The sequence below is a fragment of the Sinocyclocheilus grahami genome, unplaced genomic scaffold, assembly GCF_001515645.1.
Source record: "Sinocyclocheilus grahami isolate Dianchi unplaced genomic scaffold, SAMN03320097.WGS_v1.1 scaffold611.1, whole genome shotgun sequence".
Lineage (NCBI taxonomy): Eukaryota > Metazoa > Chordata > Actinopteri > Cypriniformes > Cyprinidae > Sinocyclocheilus > Sinocyclocheilus grahami.
In genome coordinates, this window is record NW_015505790.1 from 357,088 (window position 1) to 369,808 (window position 12,721).

The 12,721-nt window shown below is 35.7% G+C and overlaps 1 protein-coding gene across 1 annotated transcript in view; it reads left to right on the forward strand.

Annotated features, from left to right (window-relative positions):
• LOC107557603 (doublesex- and mab-3-related transcription factor 1-like) overlaps positions 1 to 12,721 on the forward strand; it is a 27,455-nt gene continuing 14,734 nt past the window's right edge. Inside the window, exons 1-5 of the mRNA XM_016241082.1 lie at positions 1 to 192; positions 724 to 901; positions 980 to 989; positions 6,977 to 7,022; positions 10,059 to 10,194. Coding sequence (XP_016096568.1) covers positions 1 to 192; positions 724 to 901; positions 980 to 989; positions 6,977 to 7,022; positions 10,059 to 10,194 — 562 coding nt within the window. The remainder of the gene's footprint in view (positions 193 to 723; positions 902 to 979; positions 990 to 6,976; positions 7,023 to 10,058; positions 10,195 to 12,721) is intronic.

Below are 12,721 nucleotides of genomic sequence, written 5' to 3' on the forward strand. Positions count from 1 at the left end.
ATGAGCGAGGAAGAGCAGAATAACGGCTCGCTGTCTGTCAGGAAACCGTCTCGTATGCCGAAGTGCTCTCGCTGCAGGAACCACGGCTTCGTGTCGCCGCTGAAGGGCCACAAACGCTTCTGCAACTGGAGAGACTGCCAGTGTCAGAAATGCAGACTTATCGCTGAACGACAGCGGGTCATGGCAGCCCAGGTAACGTTACGCTAGCCATCCTCGCCGGGATGCAAGTTCAGCTAGTCTCTTTTTTTTATTTAACGTTATTTGTTTATTCAACGTTCATTGTAACCCCCGCTCTAATTTCACGGTTTAACTTAGTTGTTTATACATTTAAAAGCAAAACTACTCCATGTTTCATGTCTTGCCTCCCCTATTATTTTTTACTTCATTGTTTTACTTAATGAAGACTAGCGTATGTTTTAGCCGTGTTTACAGTCGAGTTTACAAATAATTGGATTGTTTGCTACAACAATAATGATAAATTGTTTGCAATCATAGTAACGTTTTGTAGCTACATTGTTTTTCAGCTAGCTGCAGTTTGGCGCCTTAGCGAGATTTTTCTTTTTCAGAAATAAGGCGGACGGTAGAAAAACATCCATTTTATTCACTTTAATTTATTTAGATGTAATCAAATGATAATTCAAATGCCTCGTGGTACTTTTATTAGGTAGAGAGTGAAGTGGCTCAGGCGTTTCAGGCCTTGAGGTGACTGTTTGTCATGGTTAGGTGGCGTTACGGAGGCAGCAGGCCCAGGAGGAAGAGCTGGGCATTTGCAATCCGGTTAACCTGTCCGGTTCAGACACTGTGGTGAAAAACGAGGCCGCCGGTGATAATGTGTTTACTATCATCTCAGAACCGCCATCACCCACCGCCAGCAGTGCTACCGCCTCTCCCACCAACCTAGGTGAGTAAACCGCATTCATTTGATTAAAAAACAAAATTGACTCAAACATCCAGTTACACAAATGTGTATTTTCACTAGAACTGGATGTGTACAGTATATTTGTTTCAAATAAATAGCTAAAACATGATTTTGGAATTATTTTAAAGGGGTCATATGATGCGATTTTCAAGTTTTCCTTTCTCTTTGGAGTGTTACAAGCTTATTGTGCATAGATCCCTGAAGTTGCAAAGACTAAAGTCTCAAAACCAAAGAGATATTCTTTATCAAAGTGAAGACTCTGCCACGCCCCCTAAAACGGCTCGTTCTAACACGCCCCCACATGTCTACCTCACTATGTGGAAATATTTGTATAATGTGCCCAAATGTGCGCGCAAAGAAAGAAGGCGTGGTTTCAGTAACCGCAGTAGAAAATTTCCAACATCAGTATTTGTAATAGCTGTTGGGTAACAAGTCAGGTCAGTAAAACCTCACTGAGTTGTATTTTGGCAAGAGTCAACTAACTTATATTATCAAGACAGATTGAGATTTTAACTGTAAGGGCATCTTTCATGAATGTCAGCTTGGGGCAAGTTGTCACGGGTTACAGCTGTGTCACAAGTTTATGTACGCCAAGCAGAATCTGCAAAATGTTTATTATTTTAACAAAACAATAGGGACACTCCAGCGTATTTAAACCATTGAACTGGGTCATTTTTTTATGAATTCAATTATTTTGTCTTGTGGCCTATGCAAACATCTATTATGTCTTTTTGAGGACAGAACTAAAAAAATAACATGCAATCTTATTTTGTTAAAATTATTACCGTTTTACAGATTCCTCAAGGTGTATGTAAACTTTTGACTACAGCTTTATAGTATATATTTGTGATTTTATGGAACTTAATTCATTTCATTGTTAATTTATTCAATATCTATTTGCTGAATCATTTTTCCATACATTGTTTGATAACTTTGATAATTGTTTTAGTGAAAATCTGAAAAGCCATTAAATAGCCTGTAATACATTTTAATTACAGATATGTTGTGTAAGATGGCTTTTATCTACTTTAGAGTGTAGTATGTAATATTACAATCAATAAATAAATAAATAGATATTACTGACTGTTACAGTAGGTTACCACGTTCTGTGATAATTTACCCATACAGTGTTAAACAGATGGTATATTTTATTTCCTTTTGGAAATAATGTAAATATTCAGTAGATTTTTGTAGATAAATGGTACCCAAATTAGCTATAATTTAAAAAGAAAATGAACCTGAGAAATTAACTGAAGCAAAACATGTGAAAGCTAGACCCAGTCTTCCCTAATCTAACGTAAGCATACTTTTTATTTAGAATTTTGAGTTTGCTTTTGAAATAAATTTCATCAAATTATGTTATCATAAATGCCTGATAAAGTAAAAAAAAAAAAAAGGTGTACTTCAGTTTATTGTGTAATAAATAAGCTCTTGTTTATTTATTACACAAGCATAGCATCAGATGTTTCATTACAGTGACCTTCAGTATTTTTTCGTTCTCATTATTTTTCCATCAATTTTATTAAAATAAAGCCTAAACTCATCTCGTTGTGGGAAGTTTCTGTGAATCAGGTCTTTGTTGCTTGGCCATGAGAAAATGAGGAGATAAGCACCTCTTCTTGACCCCCTGAACTGTCCATGGCAGAGAAAAAAACTAAAGGATCCGTGACAGGACATGCTCCTCATGTCAAGTGCAATTAAGCACCCCTTTTCAGTTTTTAAATGAATGTTATAAATATATTTGATGCTAATATGTACCACCATTAAATGCTAATATTATTATTTCAAATGGGACTGGATAGTTTAGGGTTATTTCACCCAAAAATTAAAGTTCTGTCATTATTTACTCACCCTCATGTTGTTCCAAAATATTTGTATTTGTGTTTCGAAGAATAACCAAAGTCTTATTGTATATAATTTTTGGTTACACTTTATTTTAAGGTGTCCTTGTTACAGTGTAATTATACATTTAAGTACTGAGTAATATTAATTAACTACATGTACTTACTACATGGTTAGGGTTAGGATTCGGTTTAGGGTTACTTGCACATAATTCTGCATGATTTATTGTAATTATAATAGTAAGTACATGTAACAAGGACACCTTAAAATAAAGTGTTACCTGTTTTTTATATTTATACCAATGTCTTCTTATAATGATTGAAATTTCCTTTTTCAGAATGTGTATTTTTCTTGGTGAACTACCACTTTAATACATACACACATTAGGTGCAATGATAATAATAATAGTAATAGTAGTAAACCTGATATTTGTAAGATACCCAGTCCCTTTTGAACCTTCAGGCACCTTTATTGTGCATGTAAATTTGTAACCATGAGTTGTTACACATGTGATGCATTACTTCAATTAATTCTTTTTTATTATGCACTGAAAATAACATTGCTTTTCTCCTGCTAAAAGTTACATATCTTATAGTTCTGGCATTACATTAGATGAAAAGTGTGGTTCATAATGTTTTATAATTTAACTTTTTTATTTTATTTCTTACACATTAGATGTGGTATTTTTTAACTATAAAAAGAGTTGTGTAATGGTAATATTAAAAGTAACAGAAACTGTTCATGACAAATAATTTTTTTTTGTGATGTTTATACTTCCAAAAATGATTTACTTTTATTTTGAATTAATCTACTGACCCCAAACTCAACCCCCTACTATATAGTATCTTCAAACCAACCCTTCAGACATACATTACCCCACTCTAGCACTCTAGAAAACATCCGTGTGAACGCCAGCATGGTGCACACACCTCTACACTCACCCAGTCTGCATCCCATGTAGCCCAGGCCACGGTAATAAGGTGATTAAGTGTGTTGCAGGCGTGTTGATAGGGGCCGCTGTCATTGGACCCGTCTGGCTTGTTGAAGTTGGCAGGCTGTAGTGAGCTTCTTTCCTTGGTGTACAGTGATAATACCTGTGCCATCGTTCCAAGCCACTGGCCAAACACAGCAGGAAGGTGTGGGGCTTTCATGCACACTACACCTCTTACGTGCTGTTTACATTTCCTGGCTCCCCCCAGCAGGAACCGCAACTAATTCTGTCATTGGAGGTTTTTTAACCCTTATCCTTATTGCATAGCCAACTATCAGAAGAGGACTGATATATCAAAGTCTAAATAATCACTGCTTATAATTAGTTTGACCGTTATTGCATTATAACATTAGCTATATATGCTTTTGTTAGTTTACGATGATATTTAAAAAAAATCCTAATCTACAAAAATTACATATTTCCAGTTTTCTCATCATGCTGCTCAGGCATTGACGCTCTCACTCTTCTGGCAGTAAAATATTCTTTTAAAAGTAGCTTACGGTTGTAGTTGTTGTATTATAATTATGTTTTAGTAATTACTTATAATTTTACGTTTTAAAGTATAATATATTGCTAGTGTAAATTACCATTCAAAAGCTTGGGGTCAGTAAGAATAAAAAAATATTTTTATTTAGCAAGGATGCATAGAGTTGATCAAAAGCAACAGTAAAGACATAGCTAATATTACAGAAGATTTCTGTTGAAAATGAATGCTTTCCTTTTGAGCTTTCTGTTCATCAAAGACATTTTTTTAACATTGAGAATAATAAGATTGTTTCTTGAGCACCAAATCAGCATATTAGGATGATTTCTGAACAATAATGTTTACAATGCAGACTGCAGTAATGACTGGTGAAAATTTAGCTTGGTCATTCCAGGCACCAAATTAATTACACAAGCAAAATTAATTACATTTTAAAATGGAAAACGTTTATTTTAAATTGTGATAATATTTCACATTATTACAGTTTTTATTATAGGTTTGATCAAATAAATCCATCCTTGGTGAGCATAAGCATACAGTACAATTTTGTAATGTTAAAACTGTTAAAGGAAGTCTGATCTTTTGTGCAAAAGATTTATGTGGTCAGTGTCACACAAATTAGCCTATTAGTGGAATAAGGGTTGGGGGTTTCAGTTTGTAATGATAGAGACATTAACATATTTTAACTGATTTGTTGATTTTGATTGCTTCCGTTGTCCTCATTTGTAAGTGCTTTGGATAAAGCGTCTGCTAAATAACTAAATGTAAATGTAACTGTATGGTTAAAGACTTGCACCAACTTAAAATCAGATGTACTGTACTGCAAAGTAATTATCAGTTTCTCTCAGAGTCATATGCAAACCATGCGATTCTGAGTCCAAGCACATGAATCTGTCCTGGCAGCAGCTCTCCAGTGTGGATGTTGTCTGCATCAGACCATGCTGCCCAAGTTTGAAGATGACTGTTAGAAGATATCAAACTGGACAGCATGAAATTGAGGGCATCCTCAAAGTCATGGCCCGTTCAACTTTGATATACCATCATCGCATTGCAACAGTTTTACAAGCCTTTATTAATCAGCCATCACCCACTGACATTAGAAAGTGTCTTCATACCATGACATAATATGATTTTCATATGGAGATCACCCTGTGTATATGGACTCTGATTTATATGGCAAAGTATCCTCATTGTATCAAATCTGATCTACTCAAGTGTGAAGTAAATTAAATCTATATTTCTCCAGGGAGTCATTCCTGAGTGTTAAGTCAGTGATGGGGCCATATTTTAGCATATTTGTGCCCTGATGGCGACATATTGCTCCAGGGTCACCGCCTCCATCTTTTTAGTGTGTCCCAGGGTTTGAATTGCAAAGGTTAATGATATTGCTCATATGAAGATACAGCTCTGTAGAGGGGGAGTAACTTTAATTCTGATCTCCCATTGCCAGAATTTGACTATTTGAAAGATGAATGTAGGAAATGTGCTATGATTTTTTTGGTGTTTCATAGTAAACTGTTGTTTGTTTCATTGTCTATTGGTTTGTTTTTAGCTTTTGAAAAAAAGGTAAATGTATTTAACATTTACATTTAGCAAGTTTTATATGTGTGACGGTGTCATTATTTTATGATTAAAAATACATACAAAAAATGCAGTTTGTACAGATACTGACTTGAACACAGCTTTTATTTTCTAAATGTTAAAATTCAGGTAACACTTTATTTTGAGGTGTCCTTGTTACACGTGTTACTTGTACTTACTATTATAATAACAATAAATTATGCATAATTACATGCAAGTAACCCTAGACCAAACCCTAATCCTAACCCTAACCCTAACCATATAGTACATGTAGTTAATTAATATTACTCAGTTCTTAAATGTATATTTACACTGTAACAAGGACCCCTTAAAATAAAGTGTAACCAAAATTAATTTTGGTTTTTTTGTGGAGCATTAAAATTGCAAAAGTTTCAAGTTTAAATAGTTCAAGTATTGTATGGTAGTTTAGCTTCAGTAGTTTCATAAAAAATTAATAAAAAAAATTTAAAGGAGCCGTTTACAAAATGATGTTTTAATGGTTTGTTCATCAAATCAAAGACAATGCAATTCAAGCCATTTTGAAGAAAGGAAGAAAACCATAATACAGGAAATCGCAGATGGGACCCCTAAAGATCCTCACGACTGTGTGTCGTTCAGTTTTTTATTCTTGTATTGGATTATTAGATCTTTTGACATGAAGGTTACAGTAGTTCAGGTTGTCGCATCAAATGGAATTACCTCAAGAAAATTTGTTGTGTCCATGATTGAAAAACTCATATTATACTGTATATTATAATTATAAAAATAGTTGTTACCATGAAAAATCTGGTAGTCAATAGAAGCATGAAGTCTTTGTTTCTGCAAGAACGATGAACCTGTAAGAAAGGCGTTATTGTGATTTAGGTTGCATCACTTAAGAAGGATTTTGTAATCCAGAAACTTCACAGTTGTTGGTATGCAGTTGTTTGTAGGACATTATGATGTATTCTATCTTATGTTTACAAACTCATAACTTGTTCCATGAAACTTTCCATCATAGCTTCTTCTCTTTATTAGGGTTCATTTGATAAGGAAGTAATAGGGTGAGGAGCTCATCTGGCTTTTATCTTAGTGTGTCCATCTCCCGCCCTCTCCCACCTCCAGCGAGTGGGGCTCCGCTGCACTGCAGGTGGAGAATGAAAATATGAGGGTTGCGTAGAGGATCCAGACAGCTGATGGTGCCAGATAAGAGCTCACTCAGGGAGGTAAAGGACTCCAGCCAGCCCTTATTAATGATCCAACACAGCAGAGGTATCACAACGCTAGCAGGCCTGGTCATTTCTGTGGGCAGTTTTTTATTACATGAATTGGAAATCACAATGCACTTTTAAACTGCTGAAGCTGTACTAAGCAAGCACTATGCAGTGTTACCAGATTTTGCTGAGATATGTTCATACCTGAGATAGAGATCGGAATCCCAGGGAATGACGTTGAATGATGCATGAATTTTATTCCACTTGGACTTATTTTGATATAAGTGTTATGGTAGGTTAAGAGTGGCATAGAAAAGGCAGGAAATAGTTGAGTAGCATAGCAAACATTTGGGCACACAATCAGTGTTTGTCTCTTGCTTGTTGTGACACATGCTTTTTCCCACCTCCTTTTATTTCATGTACTTATTGGTGGGGTACTGTTGAAAAAATTCTGTTCAATTTGTATTATATTTGTCATAGGCAATACAAGAGGCTGACATTGTTTAAATAACAGTTTATAAACCTGTCAAGAGTTGATGGGGTGGACAGTAAATGGTGACATATTACTGGCTGACAGAAATCAAATTCCATAAAAGTGAAATTGAAAACACCCCAAGGCCTCTGTGCCGTCAAGTAGACAGCTTATTTTAAAGTTCTCGCAAGAGGGAAGAAAACTTGCCAGAGCAGTTTGTTGCAGTTTATTTTGAAAAAGAAAAAGAGAAATAAAGCAATCTAGGCAGATCATCAACCATAACACATACTGGCCATTTTTTCTCCTTCTCTGACTAGAGGTTTATCCGTCATGTATAGACTGTTTTACTGAAGCACTGAAACACTTGATAAATGCATCATGCAGTGTGCAGATAGAACTCAAGATCCGGTTTAGGACCGTCACTGTTGAGGTACCATAAACCTTGTGTCCAATTATATGATTAAGTATGTCTTCTGGTTCAAACAGGGACTGTATGAGGATGAGAAGATGGACCAATTATATATAAATAAATAAAAGGAAGAAATTCAGGGTGTCTGCGGGGTCTTAAAAAGTATTAAAAGTTGATAAATCAATTTAGAGAAAATTAAGGCCCTTAAAAAGTCTTAAATGCCATTTTCCAAGGTATTACATTTTGTACAATCTTTTCATTATGCATATTTGTCAAATAGTGGGGTTCTGTGTATTTTATTTATGGAATCCTGCAAGATTTGACTTCATCTGTTATGGCGCTCACTGACTGACTGCGCCGCTTCGTGATAGCGAATTACCGCACGCTCCCATCCGCTCCCGTGATTTCTGTCCAATCCCGCAAACATTCTAATATTGTATATAATTTTTCGCGCGTCAGGGCACCGCTATCAATATGTGGGGTATTTAAATCCCCTTTGAATGAGCGCTTGCAGTCGTAGTTCACGTTCACTTTCGATTTCGCGATTGCGCGTGCACTGTGTAAAGGGAGCACATCTTACGATAAAGGATATTGGTCAGTGAGCTCAGGATCTGTTGAGGAGCAAATCCTCCATCATCTTGTCAGTTATCTCTTCTTACTTTTGGCCCGTGATCAGACAAATCTAACTTCTGCAGCTCATGTTGAATGCAGGGTTGTTGTTGTTGTTTTCCACGAAATTGGGCTGCTTTCAAGCTGTTGCCATGGGTTGATTTTCCCCAGTGGGTTAAAAGGTTTGAAATATTGCATAAATTACATTTGGTTGATATGCTTGTACTGAAAGATTTTGCATTCTACCTGTAATAAAACTGCTAAATGTTTTGGGCCACACTAGTAGGAAGCATTTGAGCTGTTTTTATGATAAATGTCCATAACAGTGACTGTAAAATATGTATTTTAGGGATGGAAATTACATTTTTATATTTGGGACATGGTAATTGCGCTACTTTGGGCTGTTTTTTTTACTGGCATGGGCTTGGGATGCACAATTAAAATGATGTAATAGTTGTGATCATTATTTTACCTTCCATGATCATTCATACTTGATCAGGTGCAGTACTGACACTCTGTAAAGTCTGCATCAAATCAAGCACTCCGTAATCACAGGTAAACTTTCTGATCAGTCAGATGCTTGTCATGAGAAGTGTTCCACAAAACAGCTATGGTTTGAGTTGATGTGACAAATACATCTTTTAAATATACTGTGTGAACTCATTGCCCCGTTAGGTCGGAGAGCTTTATTTTCCCTCCTCAATATGTTTTGTCAGTTGTTTTGTTTATTGGTCTAATTCTTGTTTCTTGGGTTGCATTGGTTAGTCACTCAATTAATTCTCTTGTGCTTCGTTCCCCCCTTCTGAATTATGTTGTATTGATAAGGAGTTATCACAAAGTAAGTCTGTTTAGTTGCGTTATCTTACAATCAATATATAGTAAATGTAAGTTAAAGTGTCGCCGATGTAACCGGTTAAAACTTGGAGTGGCGATGAGATCTTAAAATGTATGGAAAGGGTCTTAAAAGGTATTAAATTTAATGCCATTATTCCTGTATATACCCTGAAATTGCAAAACTCAAAGCATCTAAAGGATGTTCAGCCTTTCAATTAAGACTTATTGGTAAAGCCACTGTATAGTCTTATTGTTTTGCAATGTACATGAACATTAGCTGGACCAACATTTTAAAAATAGAAAGAGTCAGAGCATCCTCCTTGCAGAATAAAAAATTTTAATTTCTTAAAAAAACACTGACCCCAAACTTTTGAACAGTAGTGCACTTTTTTTTTACTAAAGAAGCAAAATCCTTGTTGCATTCATATTGCTTCGCATTCATCACTTTATTCATTGTCACTACTTAATCTAAATTATTTTTTACTATTTTATTGAAGAGTAGAAATTAGCCAAGTTGTATTAAAACCTTGCGGTATGCTGAGCCTTGAATATTGACGTTTTACAAATTTGAAAATTGTGCGAATGTCTGCACCTGCAACTTTCAAAATGCGATTGTCTTTCTTTTTGATTCTTGACTGTTGATATGATGAGATTCTTTGTGTTGCGTTAACTTGTCTTTTTTTTTTTCCTCCACCTCTCCCAGAATCACATCCCTTTGAATCAGATGCCCAGTGGAAATGGTCGCCATAACATGTCCCCCCAGTACCGAACACACTCCTACTATTCATCTTACCTGAGTCAGGGGCTTGGCACAACTGCATGTGTGCCACCCAGCACCTGCCCTGAACCCAAAGCAGCAGGTCAGTCCCACACACACACACATGCTCTTAGGGCCATAAACTTTTATCCAGAGATTATCAACAGTGTGAGCAAGTACATCTGAGGGAGGTTCATACTCTTGAGTCAAGGGCGCTGTAAAATTTATAAAAATAAATAAATTCAAAGGTAAAACTTTTATGAGAGTCATTTGTTCTGGTGACTTCAGATTTAAAGAGACAAGGACCATGTGCTAAGCGCTCCAGTCTTAGAACATAGAAATCATAAATTGTATTTTCAGATTTTTCCGGTGCCTTACACTTTGTAAAGCTATACAGTTTGAACTGACAGTGTGTAAAATTATTTGTAGATTTTAAAAACAGTAATGGCTTACTGTGCACCATTTTGAACAAAAAAGTGTTGAAGGATGTTTTAGTATGATTATAGTCTTTCTGTGATCCACCATTCCTGTATACCTCCAAGCTGGCCACCTGCCCTGGCTGTTAATGATTTTTACATGCTGATTTCCAGTGGTTTCAACATAAGGGTGTCTGTCACCCCCACTATCACTGCAGGGGGTGTTATGTTCCATTACACGCAAAAGACGCCAAGCTGGGTGGTCCCATCTCCAAAACAAACTTACTCGGAGCCCAGTGAGGAGTTTGTGGTCTATTATTTGTTTCCTGTACCTTTATACAGCACCCTAATGCAGGGTTTTTGGGGTCTGGGGATCCACTAGGGACTCTGACTTATGAGTTATGTTACCATTGTTTTAGCAATGTTAAAGTTAACGTGTTAAGATAAAAAAAAATATTAATTAAATATGTACAGTATATAATGGTGCACCCTGAGCCAGTTTAAAATTGAAAAAAAACAAAACATTAATTTCGGTTGAGATGTTAAACTAATCGCGATAAAATTGGGGGTGGGAGATTTTATGAATGTATTTCTTCAGTCTTAAGAAAAGTTTATGTAGTAATTTTTTTTCATCATGCCTCTGTATAAAGCATATTAAAGTATTGTGCAGAACACGCATGATAGTGGCGGATGACTGTCCCGGGAGAGAAGAAATTGTTGAATAAAGTCATTATTATATAGTCAACTATTCTCGTAGCTTTGTAAAATTACAGTTGAACCACTGATGTCACATGGACTATTTTAACAAAGTACTTACAGTGTTTCTGTGCCTTGACAGTGGTAGGACCCTTGCTGTCTATGCAGGGTCAGAAAGCTCTTAGATTTCAACAAAAATATCTTAATTTGTGTTCTACCCTAATGCAGGGTTTTTGGGGTCTGGGGATCCACTAGGGACTCTGACTTATGAGTTATGTTACCATTGTTTTAGCAATGTTAAAGTTAACGTGTTAAGATTAAAAAAAATATTAATTAAATATGTACAGTATATAATGGTGCACCCTGAGCCAGTTTAAAATTGAAAAAAAACAAAACATTAATTTCGGTTGAGATGTTAAACTAATCGCGATAAAATTGGGGGTGGGAGATTTTATGAATGTATTTCTTCAGTCTTAAGAAAAGTTTATGTAGTAATTTTTTTTCATCATGCCTCTGTATAAAGCATATTAAAGTATTGTGCAGAACACGCATGATAGTGGCGGATGACTGTCCCGGGAGAGAAGAAATTGTTGAATAAAGTCATTATTATATAGTCAACTATTCTCGTAGCTTTGTAAAATTACAGTTGAACCACTGATGTCACATGGACTATTTTAACAAAGTACTTACAGTGTTTCTGTGCCTTGACAGTGGTAGGACCCTTGCTGTCTATGCAGGGTCAGAAAGCTCTTAGATTTCAACAAAAATATCTTAATTTGTGTTCCAAAGATGAACAAAGGTCTTGCGACTTCGGAACGACATGAGAGTGAGTAATTAATGACAGAATTTTAATTTTTGGGTGAATTAACCCTAGGGATGGGCGGTATCTTATCGTTTGCGATATACCGGTAAAAATTCTCTCCACGATAAGAATTAGTCTTCCCACGATAATAACGATAAAGTCTAGTTGTTGACACATTTCTGTGTGCGACTGGCAGACGTGAAATTGAGGAGTATCGCTAAATGAGGAGCTCGAGCTCATTTTACAATCTGTAACTGGTTTGGTTAAGGCTGTACAGTGCACAAAAAAATCGGTCTGAATTAATGTAGTACAGTAGCACGTGTGTGATACAGTTTTGCATGTGTATGAGCCTGTTTGCAAACCTGTTGTCCAACAAAGATATTTAATGACATGCTTTTTCTCTAAATTAACTTAATAACATAGTTGAGTGTTTGAAATACTTCTTTTTGTGCAAATATTAAAGTTTTTGAATTGAAAATATTTCATAAAAAAAAACAAGCAGACAAATTTTTTTAATTAAAAAACAAAATTAGAAGTAGCATTAGAACAGAGAGTGCAAGAGTTAGAGGGTCAAATGAAGATGAAAGGGATGTGTTTTCAGCCATTTCTTGAAAATATTAAGGACTTAAGGACTCAGATTGAGCTGGGCAGGTCATTTGTTTCAATGCAAGCATTTCAGTCAAATGTAATTTATGCAATATTTCAATATTTCAAAC